Source organism: Salvelinus namaycush, chromosome 14 (assembly GCF_016432855.1).
Source record: "Salvelinus namaycush isolate Seneca chromosome 14, SaNama_1.0, whole genome shotgun sequence".
Taxonomy (NCBI): domain Eukaryota; kingdom Metazoa; phylum Chordata; class Actinopteri; order Salmoniformes; family Salmonidae; genus Salvelinus; species Salvelinus namaycush.
Genome location: NC_052320.1, coordinates 11,528,559 through 11,548,926, shown reverse-complemented (window position 1 = coordinate 11,548,926; position 20,368 = coordinate 11,528,559). Strand labels below are relative to the sequence as shown.

General features: G+C 42.8%; 2 protein-coding genes and 1 pseudogene across 2 annotated transcripts; 1 reads left to right on the top strand and 2 right to left on the bottom strand.

Annotated features, from left to right (window-relative positions):
- Nucleotides 1-358: 358 nt before the first annotated feature.
- LOC120059610 lies at nt 359-2,058 on the bottom strand (annotated as a pseudogene).
- Nucleotides 2,059-9,462: 7,404 nt separating this feature from the next.
- LOC120059144 (tubulin alpha chain-like) lies at nt 9,463-11,979 on the top strand. Its single transcript, XM_039007978.1, is given in 5 exon segments — nt 9,463-9,543; nt 10,417-10,639; nt 10,748-10,896; nt 11,001-11,380; nt 11,382-11,979. Coding segments are annotated over 5 exon segments (1,353 nt in total). The 5' UTR covers nt 9,463-9,540.
- Nucleotides 11,980-12,123: 144 nt separating this feature from the next.
- LOC120058839 (melanocyte protein PMEL-like) lies at nt 12,124-15,912 on the bottom strand. The gene is made up of 9 exons (XM_039007574.1): nt 15,663-15,912; nt 15,366-15,527; nt 14,903-15,247; nt 14,495-14,704; nt 14,270-14,392; nt 13,902-14,010; nt 13,151-13,356; nt 12,870-12,960; nt 12,124-12,574 (listed from the first exon to the last, which is right to left on the bottom strand). Exons 1-9 carry the CDS (start codon nt 15,751-15,753, stop codon nt 12,454-12,456), a joined length of 1,458 nt encoding a protein of 485 aa, XP_038863502.1. The 5' UTR covers nt 15,754-15,912; the 3' UTR covers nt 12,124-12,453.
- Between the last annotated feature and the right edge of the window lie 4,456 nt (nt 15,913-20,368).

The window sequence follows — 20,368 nt, the reverse complement described above, 5'->3', positions numbered from 1 at the left end:
AATGATACATTTTTCACCTAGTCAGCTCTAGGATTCAAACCAGCAATCTTTCACTTAGTGGCCCAACGCTCATTTAACCGCTAGGCTATCTGCCACCAAGGTCTATTGAATACAGATTCCTCTACTTCTGGTGAATATGTTGGTTTTGAAAACATAGATAAGTCATTTATGAAATAGTATACAACAAAACATATACATGGGAATCAATTTCAACACATTTTATTGGTGAATCTTCAATGACACTCGTTTTTTTCCCTGTGACTGTCACTATGACAGGCCAGTTGTGTTTTAAACCTAAACAAGCAACAATAAAATATGAAACCGTTAAAAAAAATGCATTGCTTTTTTTATTGTGCTTTTATAAGATATGGGAGCCAGGGGCATCCTTGCATGAACACTCAGTATTCCTCTCATCCTCCTGTCCATCACCCTCGCCAGAGTCAACCCCTACCTCTTCATAATCCTTCTCCAGGGCAGCCATGTCCTCTCTGGCCTCAGAGAACTCTCCCTCCTCCATGCCCTCACCCACATACCAGTGCACAAAGGCACGTTTGGCGTACATCAGGTCAAACTTGTGGTCAAGCCGAGCCCAGGCCTCTGCCACAGCAGTGGTGTTGCTCAGCATGCACACAGCCCTCTGGACTTTGGCCAGGTCTCCACCAGGGACCACAGCGGGAGGCTGGTAGTTGATGCCAACCTTGAAACCAGTTGGGCACCAATCAACAAACTGAATGGAACGTTTGGTTTTGATTGTTGCAAATAGCCGCATTGACATCTTTGGGCACCACATCGCCACGGTACAGAAGGCAACATGCCATGTACTTGCCGTGGCGAGGGTCACATTTCACCATCTGATTAGCCGGCTCAAAGCAGGCATTGGTGATTTCTGCCACAGATAGCTGCTCATGGTAAGCCTTCTCTGCAGAAATAACTGGTGCATAGGTGGCCAGAGGGAAATGGATACGGGGGTAGGGCACCAAGTTGGTCTGGAACTCTGTCAGATCAACATTGAGGGCACCATCAAATCGAAGGGAAGCGGTGATGGAGGAAACAATCTGGCTAATGAGCCTGTTGAGGTTGGTGTAGGTAGGACGCTCAATGTCGAGGTTCCTACGGCAGATGTCATAGATAGCCTCATTATCCACCATGAAGGCACAGTCAGAGTGCTCTAGGGTGGTGTGGGTGGTCAGGATGGAGTTGTAGGGCTCCACCACAGCTGTGGACACCTGGGGAGCTGGGTAGATGGAGAACTCCAGCTTGGACTTCTTGCCGTAGTCAACAGACAGGCGCTCCATCAGCAGGGAGGTGAAACCAGAGCCGGTGCCACCACCAAAGCTGTGGAAAACTAGGAAGCCCTGAAGGCCTGTGCACTGGTCAGCCTGACGAGAAAGAGGAACACATCAATAAATGGAGAACACAAGATCCCCACATTCTGAACAGTTTGTTGATAAAATATGTAATTGATTATTTATGTGGTACCCACCAGTTTGCGGATCCTGTCCAGCACCAGGTCGATGATCTCTTTGCCAATAGTGTAGTCTCCACGAGCGTAGTTGTTGGCACCATCCTCTTTGCCAGTGATGAGCTGTTCAGGATGGAATAACTGACGGTAGGTCCCAGTGCGCACCTCATCTGAGGAGAGAAAAACAGCAGCTCATGAGAAGCAGAACACTCAGAGAAAGGGGTGTTCTAAAAGAGTTATTCTACAGGGGAAAGGGTTCTACATGGAACCTTTTTCATCTGAGGAGAGCAGCAGATTAATAAGGGGCTCAATGGCAAGAAAGCAATAAATCATTTCTACCACACCACTTTGACTCAATTCATATTCGATGAGAAACAGAAATCTTACCGATAACTGTGGGCTCCAGGTCCACAAACACAGCCCTGGGAACATGCTTTCCAGCCCCAGTCTCACTGAAGAAGGTGTTGAAGGAGTAGTCTCCTCCTCCGATGGTCTTGTCACTGGGCATCTGGCTGGATCCCATGCTCCAGGCAGTAGAGCCCCCAGCAGGCATTGCCCATCTGGACTCCAGCCTGACCCACATGAACTGAGATACACTCACGCTGTGGAGAAAACATAGGCCTATTTTGTCTGGACAACTTTTCTATACATTCAGAACATCTTGAAAATAAATCACCCAGAGGTGTAATGTTCTCAAAATAAGTTGTAAGAGAGTTAAGTATGTTTTAATGTAGGTTTGTTTTGAAAGAAAGGCAACGCCTTAGGAATTGCTCTGTGCTAGGCATTCATGTATCAGTGTAGACTTTATATGGTAGTTACGTTCTAACAGCATTCCCAGTATCAGAATCTCTCAAATAATAATAATAGCTCTATAATAATATGCTACATTATCCAGAATCATTTCTCTCCTGGTGGGTATCCTGATCCTCTATCACCGGCAACATGCATGTTTGATGACTATGATGCATGCTGTCAGTGCATTTCAGCAAAAGAGGATAATGTTTCTTTGGGCGTAAGCCATTTGATGAAATAAGAACACTGTGCATCCTCCATTTCGATCTATTGAGCTAAATTATCCCACTGCAGTCGGGGATGAGAAAGGAAGCGGTGAACATATCGAAGATCGTGCTATTTTATTTACAAAAACACCGGGACAAAACGGGACCGGTTGGCACCGTAGAGATACATTAAGTTGTTCTAGCCTATTTAATTATATTGTTGGCACCCCTAGTGGTTGGAACATTCTACGGAATTCCGTTCACATCACAACCTTCCTAACCCCGGTTTTGTCTGGGACATTACGCCATTATTGTAACATGCGCTCGAATCTGGTATTTCATGTTATATCAGGCGCAGACATAATTTGAGCAGAACAGAAGTCTGCCTTGGATATCTATTTAATACTAATGCTATAATTAAAATGTCATATAGAATCAAATGAAACACTTAACAAATATATATATATATATATATATATATATATATATATATATATATATATATATATATATATATATATATATATATAATAACAATAATAGCTGTTTAGGCATAAACGGTTCTAAATCAGGTTCTTATTAAAGAGTTTGATATAAATGTCACATTTTTCAAATATACAATTTCAAATTATTCAGTAAATAAATGTAAATACAATAAAAACAATCTTACCATATTTATTTTATTTCGGCTACTCGATAGGGCGTCTTACAATATGACTGCAAGGAAGTCGATGTAAAATTCTATGCAAATGACTACGTACAGCTCAATATATATACAAGTCTTGGCCTAACGACTTCGTCTCCTTTATCGCTACTGGGCAAGTCGTGGTAAATCTGCCCAGTAAAGAAAACTCTGCATTTTTCCATTGGATAAACGAGAGCATCGTCAAAAGCACCTCCCCCTAACATCACCCAGCTGTTATAAATGCTATACCTTAATGCCTATGCAAACACTTTTGCAGCCGCAAACAGATTAATTGCAAGAACGGACCACCTACACCAGTAGCCTTTATTGCATATCCCTGTTTCAGTGATGGTATTTTCATATACAGTAGATTATTGTATTATCTCAATAAGACTACAGGCAAATCCACACAAAAAAATATATATATTTCACTACTGACTGAATTTGAGTTTCATGTCAACACTGATTTGAAATCTGTTAGCCTAGTCTAATGTAGCATATATCCTGCATAGAGAATGCCTTGAAAATGTTTCCATCGTAGCCTACTACGTTCATATCGATCTGCAGAAATAAGTATAATATATCCTGCATAGAGAATGCCTTGAAAATGTTTCCATCGTAGGCTACTCCATTCATATTGATCTGCAGAAAAAAGTCGCATATATCCTGCATAGAGAATGCCTTGAAAATGTTTCCATCGTAGCCTATTCCATTCATATTGATCTGCAGAAAAGAGCCTCATTATCTTCTCACCACCTCCAAGCTGCTTCAAAGAAACACATCTAATGGAGATGCCTAGCATTTTACAGAAAAATGTGTTTGGTTTCTATAGTTGTGCTTTGCTTTTTGAGTATTGATGTGAATATTGATGTGAATATTGATGTGTATATTTATGTGTGTAGAGTGTGTTGATGTGTATTGATGTGTATACAGGGCTCATCTGCTCACCCTGGTCTCAGCATGACCCACTGTCAAAATAAAGGTTAAATATATTTTTTACACCATATTTACACCAAATACACCATATGATCCTTGTGACAAATGTGAAATCTAGAATACTTCTATTTGTATTTATTAATAAGGATCCCCATCCTGGGACCCAGCAAAATTAAATCAGTTATACATTTTTAAAAACATTACAATACATTCACAACAGATTTCTCCAACAGATTTCACAACATATTAAGTGTATTCTTGGGATAGGATAACCTTGCAGAATGCAGGCATCCCGGTCCTATCCACTGAGAGGGATCCACTGACATCGTCGTGGATTGTTAGTGAAATGTAGACCTATGTAGTACATGAGTGTCATAGTGATGATTTATATCCATTTCAAGCTATGAAGATATTTGTTTTAATGTTTACTGTCCGTTGCAGCATGACCATATCCAGCTGTAAAAAATTATATAAAAAAAGAAACATTCTTCAAATGGGGTAGATTTCCCGTAACGATCCCATAACCAATTCCATATCAAATCATAGTGCCTGCGCCCAAGAACACTAATTTAACCTGCCTAAATGACTACCGACCCATAGCACTCACTTCTGTAGCCATGAAGTGCATTGAAAGGCTGGTTATGGCTCACATCAACATCATTATCCCAGAAACCCTAGACCCACTCCAATTTGCATACCGCCCCAACAGATCCACAAATTATGCAATCTCTATTGCACTCCACACTGCCCTTTCCCACCTGGACAAAAGGAACACCTATGTGAGAATGCTATTCATTGACTACAGCTCAGCATTCAACACCATAGTGCCCTCAAAGCTCATCACTAAGCTAAGGACCCTGGGACTAAACACCTCTCTCTGCAACTGGGTCCTGGACTTCCTGACGGGCCTCACCCAGGTGGTAAGGGTAGGTAGCAACACATCCACCACGCTGATCCTCAACACAGGGGCCCCTCAGGGGTGCGTCTTCAGTCCCATCCTGTACTCCCTGTTCACTCATGACTGTATGGCCAGGCACGACTCCAAAACCATCATTAAGTTTGCCGAAGACACAACAGTTGTAGGCCTGATCACCGACAACGACGAGATAAGTTATAGGGAGGATGTTAGAGACCTGGCCGGGGGTTGCCAGGACAACAACCTCTCCCTCAACTTGATCAAGACAAAGGAGATGATTGTGGACAACAGGAAAAGAAGGACCGAGCACGCCCCCATTCTCATCGACGGGGCTGTAGTGGAGCAGGTTGAGAGCTTCAAGTTCCTTGGTGTCCACATCACCAACAAACTAACATGGTCCAAGCACACCAAGACAGTCGTGAGAGGGCACGACAAAACCTATTCCCCCTCAGGAGACTGAAAAGATTTGGCATGGGTCCTCAGATCCTCAAAAGGTTCTACAGCTGCACCATCGAGAGCATCCTGACTGGTTGCATCACTGCCTGGTATGACAACTGCTCGCCCTCCGACCGCAAGGCACTACAGATGGTAATGCGTACCGGCCCAGTACATCACTGGGGCCAAGCTTCCTGCTATACAGGACCTCTATACCAGGCGGTATCAGAGGAAGGACCTAAAAATTGTCAAAGACTCCAGCCACCCTAGTCATAGACTGTTCTCTCTGCTACCGCACGGTAAGCGGTACCGGAGCGCCAAGTCTAGGTCCCAGAGGCTTCTACACAACTTCTACCACCAAGCCATAAGACTCCTGAACATGTAATCAAATGGCTACCCAGACTATTGGCATTGCACCCCCTCCCGACTCTGTACCGGTGCGCCGTGTGTATAGCCTCGCTATTGTTATTTTACTGCTGCTCTTTAATTATTTGTTACTTGTATTTTCTTTTTTTTCTTTTTTTTAGGTGTTTTTTCTTAAAACTGCATTGTTGGTTAAGGGCTTGTAAGTAAGCTTAACACTGTAAGGTCTACTACACCTGTTGTATTCGGCACATGTGAAATTTGATTTGATTTGATTTCAATAGCTGACATTATTGATAATATGTTACAGACTGCACCAACTTAACGTGAGTTCTTGCTTGTCATAGAACTACTGTCTGCGATAGAGGTCAAATGACTCAATCCTAGATCTAAGACAGGGAGAAACAGACACTCAACCCCCCCTTCCTCCCTGGCTCCATCCGTTGCTAGGTAATGAATAAGTTGCTTGGGTACAGGCCTAGTATCCACATAAAGCGTCTTTATCTCTTAGTCACATGTCCAAGCTTGAATAACAGCACTAATGGGGAGGAGGACAGAGCTGCATCAGTGGAGGGTGTGACTGTGGCTTTCCTCCCAGACAGTCCCTACCCCATTCCTTGTTTTTATTTTCACTCATCCTGTGTTCAATGAAACAGGGACAATACGGTTTTCTCAATGTAGTATGTGCTGGAATAGAACAAAATGTAGTGAAAAACAAGCATGCTGGCAGATACCCATGGACTTCCAGTCATTGCGCTAACGCTAGTTTATTACTGGCTTGCAAAACTGCCTCTTACTTCCTTCACACTGTGCATAGAGACATACAACATTCATCCACGAGTTCATCTTACTCTGGATAAGTAGATAAAGGGCTTCATTGGCAAAATCCTGAAGTATCCCTGCAGTGGAATGACAACAATCAGTAAGCAAATAAACATATTCACAGTCAACAATATGCTTATTTTTCAAAAGTGGCTTGTATCATTCTCTTTCATTCAATAGAGAAGCTTCAACTTGTTCATAGAGATCATCAGTAGGCCCAGAGGCATCATGCCCATAAGGGACACAGGGGCATGTGCCCACTCAGATTTGTACTGTTTAATAATTATTATTATTATAATACTGTAATACTACTAGCCACCTGGCAATTTTCCGATGAAGAAAAGTAATCTAGATTCTAGATTCTTCAGCTCGTAGCAATTTTCGGGCCAATCTCCAACCATCCATTCTTAAGCAAAATTCTGGTTTTCAAACAGCTAAATGTTTTTTTTAAGTGCCAACTGTATTTTTGAAAACTCCAATCTGGTTTTCAGGCCCAACACAGCACAGAGACAGTATTGGTCAAAGTGGTACATGATCTTAGAGCCAACACAGATGCCAAACAGCTCTCTGTCCTTGTACTCTTAGATTTAAGTGCTGCATTCAACACTATTGACCATGATGTCCTTCTGGACAGACTGGAGAGGTGGGATGGCCTCTCCAGTCCAGTTCTAAATTGGTTTAGGACCTATTTAACCGGTCAATAGTTTTTTTGTCACCCTTGGTGAACATAACTCAGAGAAAATACATATCACATGTGGCATTCCGCAAGGTTCGATTTTGGCTCCGGTACTGTTCAGTTTATATATGTTACCCCTTGCCAACGTTATCAGAAAGCACAGCATTGATTTTCACTGCTCTACAGACAATACACAATTTTGTATTTCTTTGTCAACAGAGGATTATAGTTCTACGGATAAATTATTAGACTTTATTAGTGATTTAAATACTTGAATGGCTCACAACTTCCTCCAGCTAAATCAAGACAAGACCGAGGTACTTATTGTTGGAGCCAAAGCACAGAGAGAGAATTTAGCTGCACATTTTAATTCACAGGCAATAAAGATAAAACACCAGGTAAAAACCTAGGTGTTATTTCAGATTCTGAACTCAATTTCAAATCACACATTAGTAATTTTACCATAATAGCTTTTTACCGCCTGAGGAGCATTGCCAAAGTGTTTCTCAGGTCGTAATGGACGAGTCTCTCTGATACATGTTTTTATTACAAGCGGGCTTGACTACTGTAATGCTCTCCTGTCTGGTCTACCCAAGAAAGCCATTGGTCAACTGCAAAACATACAGAATGCACGGGTACTGACCAAGACCAGACAGAGAGCACACATTACAGAGGTGTTAAGGTCTCTGCAGTGGCTGCCGAAAAGTGTGCTCAATCCATGGAGGACCACTCCCATCTCAAACACTCCACCCTCTTCTTGCTTGCAACTGTTTAATGTCAGGCTCCTCCTTGTCCCTCAGCTGTTGGGGAATGAGGACCTTCTACTGGAACAGTTTGCATGGGGCCACACGTCTTGTTTTGCCTAAATCACACTTACACTTACTGTATTACCCCACACTTTACATCTTTGTTGCTTGGTAAGCCGCCCAGTGAGCAAAACTGATTGAAAATACGTAATTTCAACCATTTTTGCACACTGGGTGGGCTATATTTAGAAAAGTTCAAAATAAAGCTCTAAATAGCTATTTGTATTTGTATTTATTATGGATCCCCATTAGCTGCTTCCGAGGCAGCAGCTACTCTTCCTGGGGTCCAGCAAAATTGAGTCAGTTTATACAATTTTAAAACATTCCAATACATTCACAGATATATACAACTAGGGTAGTTTGTGTCACAGATGCTTTTGCTTTTGCAGAGAATGTATCGAGGCGACAATTCACTTTGTAGCACATGACTTTGTAGTACAAACTGATGTAAACTTTAATTTAAATAGCTGCCAGCCAAATTCCAGTATTCAGGATAGTCTGACAAAATGCAGGACTTTCAAGCATCGGATGTTGTGTAATCCTTCTGGGGAACATGAGTATCATGATGTACGCTCTGGCTTTATCAGAAAGCTTGGATTACCAAAATGCACTTGCAGAGACCTGAGCCCTAAAAGTCAATACATGTTTGGTCATCGTGGGTATTGAATTGGATAGATGGGTTGAAAGAAAAACGGAAAGGCTAGCACAGTGCATTCAGCAGCAAGACACTGTGATCACGTGATCAGCCCAGATGGATGACATCATCATTGAGGAGAGTCTAGGACAAAGAGGAAGGAGAGATAGGAGGAGGATAGTGAGAAGGATTGGCTCCTAATTCTGCCATTCTACATGATTTATCCGGTACTGTTCCACAAAATGACTTTGGATGCAAATTTATATATAACCATACTTAAAAATGTGGGTATTTGTTTTAGGTATGGTGACATTGCCAGGTTTTTTTGGAGCATTCTGACATGGCTTCCACGGTCACTCCCATTGATTTGTCATCAATTATAATGATAAAGCTGTCCCTACATCTAAACATTGGATTGCTCACTTTCAGTGGTATCGCTTTTTTAATTGGGGTGAACCATCTCTTTAAACGGGGTGACAGAGGACATCCTTTAGGGTAAATCCACTACCTTCCCATGCATTCCCTCAATTGGAGAAAATATGTCTTCTCCCTACATAACATTTCTTTTTTTTGTTCAATCGCAAAGCGATTTAAAAACGTAAATGTCAGCCTCATACAGGCGCATTACATAGTGTGCACTGGCTGTGCATAAATCTGGGAGCGCCGCCCCTCTCCATCAGCAGTTGTTGCGTCGGCGCTGACGGGCTGAGCATACAGTACACCCATTAATTCAGACACAAATAGAGATCTCTCTGCGTAGGCTATTTCTTTGTATTTTCCCTTATTGTTCGATCCTCCTCAGAAAAAATGGTAAGTCATGTAGTTTTTCAGCAATAATAAGCCTGAAATAATTACGTGTTTGATGTTTTCTGTTGAGAATTTCTCAAATGATGAGACAATCACTACACGACCGTATAGTGGCTATAATGGGTCGATTTTTATTGTATCGGTCAATGAATTCGAAATAGGGGCGAATTTGCAACATCTTGGTGTTGCTAACCCACTTTTAAATGACGAATTTACGTAGACTGAATCAACGCGTTTGGGATAGGTATTGCATGCTATTTCGGTTTATCACAAGGCTATTACATAAAATGGGGATGGAATTAAAGAACAAAGCACTACATTTAGAATGCATACTTTTTGGTAGCTATTGAACACAGTTGAATTGTACAGTATTCATCAAATACAGCAGCATTTATTTATCTATCCAGGTAATGGATAGGAAATTGGAATAAAATGGGATCTTATTCTTAAGGTCATCCATTGTGTTGCTAGGTGGGAGAGGGCAGACTAGGTGGGGACAGAAGGGGAATATATGTCTCTCTCTACTGTAACATGTGTCTACAGTTGTAGACTGTCTAGTTTAACCCTGAAAATAAACCTATTCCACCCCAGCTTCCTTTTAATTCCTTAGTGATGTAATATGACCTCATTGTCAGCTTAGTAATGGTCATAGGTGTAAATGGCAATATTCCTCTGCACATCAGTTGATTTGTCTCCATTGTAACTGTTCTCTAGTTTATCCATTGTAATTGTTCTCTAGTTTATCCATTGTAACGGTTCTCTAGTTTACATGTAGCCTACCCATTCTTCCACTAGGTGGTGATTTAGCCAATTGTACATTTTTGTCAAATGTATTGTAATTCTGTTACATTACATGTTTTTCCATTTATTTTCCAGCGTGAGTGTATCTCTGTCCATGTAGGTCAGGCTGGAGTCCAGATTGGCAATGCCTGCTGGGAGCTCTACTGCCTGGAGCATGGGATCCAGCCGGACGGGCAGATGCCCAGCGACAAAACCATCGGCGGAGGAGATGACTCCTTCAATACCTTTTTCAGTGAGACTGGGGCTGGAAAGCATGTCCCCAGGGCTGTGTTTGTGGACCTGGAACCCACAGTTATTGGTAAGATTTCTGTTTCTCATTCAATTGAAAAAAGGGTATGTCAAAGAGGTTTTCCTTTGCTTTCTTGCTATTGAGCTCCTTAATGAGCTGTTAATTTTCTCTCCTCAGATGAGGTGCGCACTGGGACCTATCGCCAGTTATTCCATCCTGAACAGCTCATCACTGGCAAAGAAGACGCTGCCAACAACTACGCTCGTGGACACTACACTATTGGCAAAGAGATCATCGACCTGGTGCTGGACAGGATCCGCAAACTGGTGTGAATTTCAGAATGACTGAATTAAATATTTTATCAACTATCTGTTCATAATGTGGACATCTTTTTCTGCCCATTTATTGATGTGTTCCTCTTTCTCGTCAGGCTGACCAGTGCACAGGCCTTCAGGGCTTCCTAGTTTTCCACAGCTTTGGTGGTGGCACCGGCTCTGGTTTCACCTCCCTGCTGATGGAGCGCCTGTCTGTTGACTACGGCAAGAAGTCCAAGCTGGAGTTCTCCATCTACCCAGCTCCCCAGGTGTCCACAGCTGTGGTGGAGCCCTACAACTCCATCCTGACCACCCACACCACCCTAGAGCACTCTGACTGTGCCTTCATGGTGGATAATGAGGCTATCTATGACATCTGCCGTAGGAACCTCGACATTGAGCGTCCTACCTACACCAACCTCAACAGGCTCATTAGCCAGATCGTTTCCTCCATCACTGCTTCCCTTCGATTTGATGGTGCCCTCAATGTTGATCTGACAGTTCCAGACCAACTTGGTGCTCTACCCCCGTATCCATTTCCCTCTGGCCACCTACGCCCCAGTTACTTCTGCAGAGAAGGCTTACCATGAGCAGCTCTCTGTCTCTGAGATCACCAACGCCTGCTTTGAGCCGGCCAACCAGATGGTGAAATGTGACCCTCGCCACGGCAAGTACATGTCTTGCTGCCTTCTGTTCCGTGGTGACGTGGTACCCAAAGATGTCAATGCTGCCATTGCCACCATCAAGACCAAACGTTCCATTCAGTTTGTTGACTGGTGTCCAACTGGTTTCAAGATTGGCATCAACTATCAGCCTCCCACTGTAGTCCCTGGTGGAGACCTGGCCAAAGTCCAGAGGGCTGTGTGCATGCTGAGCAACACCACTGCTGTGGCAGAGGCCTGGGCTCGGCTTGACCACAAGTTTGACCTGATGTACGCCAAACGTGCCTTTGTGCACTGGTATGTGGGTGAGGGCATGGAGGAGGGAGAGTTCTCTGAGGCCAGAGAGGACATGGCTGCCCTGGAGAAGGATTATGAAGAGGTAGGGGTTGACTCCATTGAGGGTGAGGGAGAGGAGGAGGGAGAAGAGTATTGAAATGCCCCTGCAGGCAAGCCATTGTCAAACACTGTTACTGTTGCATGATCTTATTATGATACCTAATAAAACATTGAATCAATTAGCTATTTGTTCTCTTGGACCTTATTCACCACCTTATCTTGACAAAAAGAAAGACATTAGTACAGTTTTGGGTGGATTTTAATGGGGAAAAGACATAAAAATGTCTGACTTCACAGTAGTTTACAATACTATTCACTGATAAAACTTCCAGTATAAACATTTGAGGATGCACATTTAAGTTTGATGGAAATAAGCCAAATTATATCCATTAATGAACTTTCAGTAAAAAATAAATATATTAAAAAAACGATAAAAGAAAAAGCAAAACATTTCAGATGACAGATGAAAATAAGATGTTTCTATGCTGTTGTGTATTTGGCAGTTGAATGGGTTGTTTTCCATTCACACCAGCCTGTCATCGAGAAGTGGGCTGTTCTCTATGAGGCCCCATCAACTCAGAAGGTTCCAGAACAGTAGAGACCCAGAGCTCCAACCAGGACTGCTCTCAGCGCTCTGGGAGGTGGAGCCAACCACAGACCCCTCCTTCAGAGGAAGGTAGGCTTTGAACCGTCTGTGGAACAAAAGGAAAATTATTAATTACATTCATTTTTTCCAAGGCTCACTTACAAAAATATGTAAATCTCAATGTGACTCTTCTGGTAAAATAAAGGATAAAAAGGTCATGAGAAAAGTGTTATCAATGGTACAATATGCTGCATACAGTTGCCCTGAGACATGGCTATACAGTGTAGACAGACACCATAGGGGTCATGTCTCAAGCAAGCTGAAAAGGTTATACCTTGTGGTGATATGGAACTCTTCAGAGAGCTGTGACTAGAGTAGACCAATGTTGATTTGTGACTCACTTGTAAGTGTAGGCCATGGTTCCTGCGACCAGGGCAACGATCAGGACCACCATCGCCATGGCTACAGTGCCCGCTGAGGACAGACTGGAACCTGCCACCAAAAAACCCAGACAATAATTTGTGTAAAACAACTTAATATAACATCATATTACAATATATTAATTATATTATTACAAATAACAATAGGTGTTGGACTGAAGGTGTTGGACTGATTGTCCCAGGGACCCAGGTTCAAGACGTGGCGAGGCAGATGTGCAGAGCAGACATCTTACAGTACATACCCACGGTCACGCTAAATTTGGCGCTGGTGACTGCCAGACTGACATCGTTGGTCATGGACACGTTGATACAGAAGATGCCGGAGTCATTGAAAAAGTGACGCAGTACCAGCTGGCACTCAGAAGAGGGGGCCACTGTGTTACAGATGGTGTGGATGGGCATAAAACAGTCTGCATCGGACACCACCGTGCACACCTCTGTGGGAAGGCTGGATGGAGAACAGTCACAGGGTCAGAAACACTCAGTGAAACTCTAAGGACCGGATTCCTTTGCTATTTATTTTTAGATGTGATATGTTTTATGACTGCTGCAAGATGAATTGCCTCTCTGAGGACATTACAGTTTTCTGAATCTGAATTCCCTGACCCAGACTAATCCTGGACTAAAATGCAAGAATGATTTTAAATCCAGGATTAGGATTAATCTGAGGCAAAGGTGGCTGGTTTCACCTTAATCGGGGAGGACGGGCTCATAGTAATGGCTGGAACGGAGTGAATGGAATGGTATAAAACACGTTAAGCACGAGGTTTCCATGTGTTTGATACCATTCCATTTATTCCAATCCAGCCATTATTATGAGCCATCTTCCCCTCAGCAGCATCCTGTGATCTGGGGCAATGAAACTGATCCTAGTGCCTAAGTGGTGGAATATAGGTCTACATACCTAGTGGATTTGTCTGCTTAGGGAAATAATAAATGGTGTGATTGTCTGAGACAGTCTCCCTTAATTGGGTCTGGAGAAGGAATACTCACCTCCCTTGGCAGGTGACAGTTAGATCCACTACGTTTCGTTCAACCTCAGATTCATCCATCTTGATCACAGCATTGTCCACTTGCACTATCTTCAAACTCTCAATGCCCTCTGAAGACAAAGACAGAAAGACGGTCCGTAAAATAATCCTGAATGTAAATCAAATACAATAATAGGATAGAGATTTACATGTTACATGTTACTCTTTAATTATTTCTTATTCTTATCTCTTGCCTTTTTTTAGGTATTTTCTTAAAACTGCATTGTTGGTTAAGGGCTTGTAAGTAAGCATTTCACTGTAAGGTCTGTTGTATTCGGCGCATGTGACAAATAACATTTGATTTGATTTATTTAGAGACAATGGACTTACCAACGATGTCAATGCCAGTGCAGAAGGACCCATAGCGATAGATCACACAGTCATCATCCTTTTTGTCATTGGCTTCATGCTTAACAACTATCCCCACGGGAGCTTGGCCTGTAGCAGTCTGTCCTGTATCAGGAGAAACAACAATGGATTCCAGTTACTAAATTGAAAATCCAACAATCTAAAGCACATTAGATGAACAGTTAATTTGTTTAGAACATACAGCACCTGCTGGCTCTAATTCCTCAGCAGCAGGGCCAGTTGGAGTGTCAGGATTAACTTGAGAAGGTATCTTCGTGTCCCGAGCGGTGGAGGCTCCCTCCTCAGTGATGTCCTCTGTGTCAGTCTCAGCGGGAGCTGATGGGCCTACATTTATTGTAGCTTCCTGTGTGGCCACCATCACTGGAGCAGCTGACGCATCAGCAGCAGGAGCTCTCACTGGAGGTAGAAACAGGACGATTAAATGTTCTATTTGCTTTGTCAATCCTGGCATAGCCTACATATTGAGTGAATCTCAAAAGTATTTTCCATGATTCCCCACATCCTCTCTTCTTGAAGACACTAAGGATGCAAAGAATCCAAGTTAAGACTTTAGAAATTCACTTCTGGACTAAAGCGCTTCAAGATGAGAATGACCTGTTGTGCCGACCGGGTTTGCAGGCCCGATGGTGACAGCATTACCAGTGGGTTTGACACCAGCTGGTGTGGCACATGCTTTATCAGGGATAACGGCCTGTACAACCACCTGGGGCTTGAAGCCACCAGCCACTATATAGGTGTGGGTAACAGTCAGCTCTCTGGAGATGAGCGCCCCGCTGCTGTCACCAAAGTCCCAGTTGTAGGTGATGTCGGCGTCACTCAGGTACTCGCTGGGGTCGTGGAGGCTGATGGTGAAGGCTATGGCTCTGTTCTGGACGAAGCTCAGGTCTGCCTCGTTGATGTCGTTCACTTGGGTCATCGAGACTGCGAAGGGGATTTGATCTAAAGATATAGAGATGGAGAAAAACCCTCAGACACGTATCTTATTTTTCAAGTCAGCTACTCATTCATTCATCCATTAATTCGTTCATCCATTCATTCATCCATTTATGACACTAACCAGTGATGGAGAACTGTGTTGAGGCGTATCCCAGAGGGATGAACTTCTCATGGCTGCGGTAGTGGTAGATTACAATGTCCACGATGTAGGAACCCAGAGGGACATCGTCTGTCCCAATGGTGAGGGAGGAGGATGTGCCATCAGACACTTGCCAGTACTGACCTGTAAAGCAAAGAAATGGCTTATTACATGCTTATAACAGTGTTATTACAGGTTTATAACATCTTTAGCAGACATTAAGTAAAACATGAATTACGTAGGCCCTAATAGGTGAGAGGGGTCGCAGATGCACTTTACCCCATGTCTTCCATACAAACACATATGCAGGGGGCTTGTCACCGCCTTTCTTGGAAGGTGTTCCGTCAGGAAAGATACCATTCCAGTCCATGTTTTGTGCAGGATACACTGGCTCAGACTGATGGTAATTTGTTCCTGGAGGAAAACAGGGCGAGTGTTGGTTTCTGCTTTGTCTTTAGACAGAGGAGTATGTATTATGAATTACACTATATATACAAAATTATGTGGACACTCCTTCAAATTAGTGTATTCGGCTATTTCAGCCACACCCGTTGCTGACAGGTGTATAAAATCGAGCACACATCCACACAATCTCCATAGACAAACATTGGCAGTAGAATGGCCTGTCCTGAAGAGCTCTGTGACTTTCAACATGGCACAGTCATAGGATGCCACCTTTCCAACAAGTCAGTTCGTCAAATTTCTGCCCTGCTAGATCTGCCCCGGTCAACTGTAAGTGCTGTTATTGTGAAGTGGAAACGTCTAGGAAAAACAACGGCTCAGCCGCGAAGTGGTACGCCATGCAAGCTCACAGGACAGGACCGCAGAGTGCTGAAGCGCGTAAAAATCGTCTGTCCTCGGTTGCAATACTCAATACCGAGTTTCAAACTGCCTCTGGAAGCAACGTCAGCACAATATTTATTTGTCTGGAGCTTCATGAAATGGGCTTCCATGGCCAAGCAGCCGCACACAAGCTTAAGATCACCATGCGCAATGCCAAGCGTCGGCTGGAGTCTTGTAAAGCTCGCCACCATTGAACTCTGAAGCAGTTGAAACGCGTTCTCTGGAGTGATGAATCATGCTTCACCATCTGGCAGTCCAACTGACGAATCTGGGTTTGGCGGATACCAGGTGAACGCTACCTGCCCGAATGCACAGTGCCAATTGTAGAGTTTGATGTAGGAGGAGTAATGGTCTGGGGCTGTTTTTCATGGTTCGAGCTAGCCCCCTTAGTTCCAGTGAAGGGAAATCCTAATGTTACAGCATACAATGGCATTCTGTACAATATTGTGCTTCCAACTTTGTGGGAACAGTTTGGGGAAGGGCCTTTCCTGTTTCAGCATGACAATGCCCCCGTGCACAAAGCGAGGTCCATACAGAAATGGTTTGTCGAGATCGGTGTGGAAGAACTTGACTGGCCTGCACAGAGCCCTGACCTCAACCCCATCGAACACCTTTGGGATGAATTGGAACGCTGACTGTGAGCCAGGCCTAATCGCCCAACATCAGTGACCGACCTCACTAATGCTCTTCTGGCTGAATGGAAGCAAGTCCCCACAGCAATGTTCCAACATCTAGTGGAAAGCCTTCCCAGAAGAGTGGAGGCTGTTACAGCAGCAAAGGGGGGAACAACTCCATATTAATGCCATGATTTTGGAATTAGATGTTTGAAGAGCAACAAAGGGGGGAACAACTCCATATTAATGCCATGATTTTGGAATGAGATGTTTGAAGAGCAGGTGTCCACATACTTTTGGTCATGTAGTGTATGTAGAAAAAGAGAACGTGGTATTTAACCTCAAAATGTAATGTTTGCAGACAGTAACACTGTAAGGCACTGTAGTCGCCAAATGGAGAAAAAAAACAATACAAATACTGTAGTCTCTCTCGTGACAGACTTCTCTAGGATAGGGGGCAGCATTTTCACTTTTGGATAAATAGCGTGCCCAATTTCAACTTCCTTCTACTCATCCCCAGAATATAAGATATGCATATTATTAGTAGATTTGGATAGAAAACACTCTGAAGTTTCTAAAACTGTTTGAATCATGTCTGTGAGTGTAATAGAACTTATGTAGCAGGCAAAACCCCGAGGACTAACCATTCATTTTTTTTTTTTTTTTAGGTCACTGTCTGTTCAATGAGTTTTCATTGGGATACTAGATTTCTAATCACCGTTTTCAGTTCCTACCACTTCCACTGGATGTCACCAGTCTTTGGAAATAGGTTGAGGTTATTCCTTTGTGCAATGAAGAAGTACGGCCATCTGGAATCAGTGTAACGTCACATGTACTGTTTGAGAGTTGCACAAGACTAAAAAAGTAGCGTTAGTTTGTTGCCCTCCTGTATTGAAAACAGATAGACCCGTCTTCAATTTGATCGATTATTAACGTTTAAAAATACCTACAGTTGTATTACAAAAGTAGTTTGAAATGTTTTGGCAAAGTTTAGAGGTCATTTTTGAGATATTTTGTAGTGACGTTGTGCAAATTGGAAGCTGTTTTTTTCTGGATCAAATGCGCCAAATAAATGGACAATTTGGATATATATGGACGGAATTAATCGAACAAAAGGACCATTTGTGATGTTTATGGGACATATTGGAGTGCCAACAAAAGAATCTCGTCAAAGGTAAGGCATGATTTAGATTTTATTTCTGCGTTTTGTGTTGCGCCTGCAGGGTTGAAATATGCTACACTCTTTGTTTACTGTTGTGCTATCATCAGATAATAGCATCTTATGCTTTCGCCGAAAAGCCTTTTTGAAATCTGACATATTGGCTGGATTCACAACGAGTGTAGCTTTAATTTGGTATCTTACATGTGTTATTTAATGAAAGTTTGATTTTATATAATTTTTTTGAATTTGGCGCTCTACATTTTCCCTGGCTATTGGCCAAGTGGGACGCAAGCGTCCCGCCTATCACAGAGAGGTTTTTAAGAATGAATGGTTGGAGATTGGCCCGAAAATTGCTACGAGTTGAAGAATCTAGAATCTAGATTACTTTTCTTCATCAGAAAATTGCCAGGTGGCTAGTACTATTACAGTATTATAATAATAATTATTAAACAGTAGAAATCTGAGTGGGCACATGCCCCTGTGTCCCTTATGGGCATGACGCCTCTGGGCCTACTGATGATCTCTATGAACAAGTAGAAGCTTCTCTATTGAATGAAAGAGAATGATACAAGCCACTTTTGAAAAATAAGCATATTGTTGACTGTGAATATGTTTATTTGCTTACTGATTGTTGTCATTCCACTGCAGGGATACTTCAGGATTTTGCCAATGAAGCCCTTTATCTACTTATCCAGAGTCAGATGAACTCGTGGATGAATGTTGTATGTCTCTATGCACAGTGTGAAGGAAGTAAGAGGCAGTTTCGCAAGCCAGTAATAAACTAGCGTTAGCGCAATGACTGGAAGTCAATCAATCAATCAATCAAGTTTATTTTATATAGCCCTTCGTACATCAGCTAATATCTCGAAGTGCTGTACAGAAACCCAGCCTAAAACCCCAAACAGCTAGTAATGCAGGTGTAGAAGCACGGTGGCTAGGAAAAACTCCCTAGAAAGGCCAAAACCTAGGAAGAAACCTAGAGAGGAACCAGGCTATGAGGGGTGGCCAGTCCTCTTCTGGCTGTGCCGGGTGGAGATTATGTGCCGGGTGGAGATTATGAGTCCATGGGTATCTGCCAGCATGCTTGTTTTTCACTACATTTTGTTCTATTCCAGCACATACTACATTGAGAAAACCGTATTGTCCCTGTTTCATTGAACGCAGGATGAGTGAAAATAAAAAGAAGGAATGGGGTAGGGACTGTCTGGGAGGAAAGCCACAGTCACACCCCCCACTGATGCAGCTCTGTCCTCCTCCCCATTAGTGCTGTTATTCAAGCTTGGTCATGTGACTAAGAGATAAAGACGCTAAAGGTGGATACTAGGCCTGTATCCAAGCAACTTATTCATTACCTAGCAACGGATGGAGCCAGGGAGGAAGGGGGGGTTGAGTGTCTGTTTCTCCCTGTCTTAGATCTAGGATTGAGTCATTTGACCTCTATCGCAGACAGTATGAACTCACGTTAAGTTGGTGCAGTCTGTAACATATTATCAATAATGTCAGCTATTGAAATCAAATCAAATTTCACATGTGCCGAATACAACAGGTGAAGTAGACCTTACATTGTTAAGCTTACTTACAAACCCTTTAACCAACAATGCAGTTTTAAGAAAAAATACCTAAAAAAAAGAAAATACAAGTAACAAATAATTAAAGAGCAGCAGTAAAATAACAATAGCGAGGCTATACACACGGTGCACCGGTACAGAGTCAATGTGCAGGGGTACCGGTTAGTAAAGGTAATTGAGGTAATATGTACATGTGGTTAGAGTTATTCAAGTGACTACGAAGAGATAACAAACAGAGAGTAGCAGCTGCGTAAAAGAGGGGGAGAGGGTGCAATGCCAATAGTCTGGGTAGCCATTTGATTACATGTTCAGGAGTCTTATGGCTTGGTGGTAGAAGTTGTGTAGAAGCCTCTGGGACCTAGACTTGGCGCTCCGGTACCGCTTGCTGTGCGGTAGCAGAGAGAGCAGTCTATGACTTGGGTGGCTGGAGAACCTTGAACAGAGGTTCCACATGCAGTTGCTAACAAGTTAATCACGAAATCTTGCAAACTATCTGTACAGTCTGCAGCAAAATATCACACTGTGCCCTCTACTGGCACTGTATTGTACATGGAAGGTCAAGCAGAGTGGTTTTACGGTGCTATAAACAGGTTGGTTATTTAGCAACAAAACCGATGCATGCGGAACATTGGGGCAAAACAGACAGGGTTGGCTTATATTGTTAACAAAATATATTTAGTCTCCAAATGTTTATTGAAAACATATATACATTTGCACAATGAGCACTTGTCTCTCAAATACATTGTTAGTTGTTGATAAGCTAGCTAGCGAATTTTAGCCATATTAGCATAGAAGTGA

Bases quoted from the DNA above. Each gene is read 5' to 3' on its own strand.
- LOC120058839 (XM_039007574.1), bottom strand. From the start codon at position 15,753: ATGGACTGGAATGGTATCTTTCCTGACGGAACACCTTCCAAGAAAGGC. The intron at 14,393-14,494 runs GTGCTGTATGTT...CTCCTGATACAG, and splicing joins TGAGGAATTAGAGCCAGCAG to GACAGACTGCTACAGGCCAA. The intron at 12,961-13,150 runs GTATGTACTGTA...TTTTGGTGGCAG, and splicing joins CAAATTTAGCGTGACCGTGG to GTTCCAGTCTGTCCTCAGCG.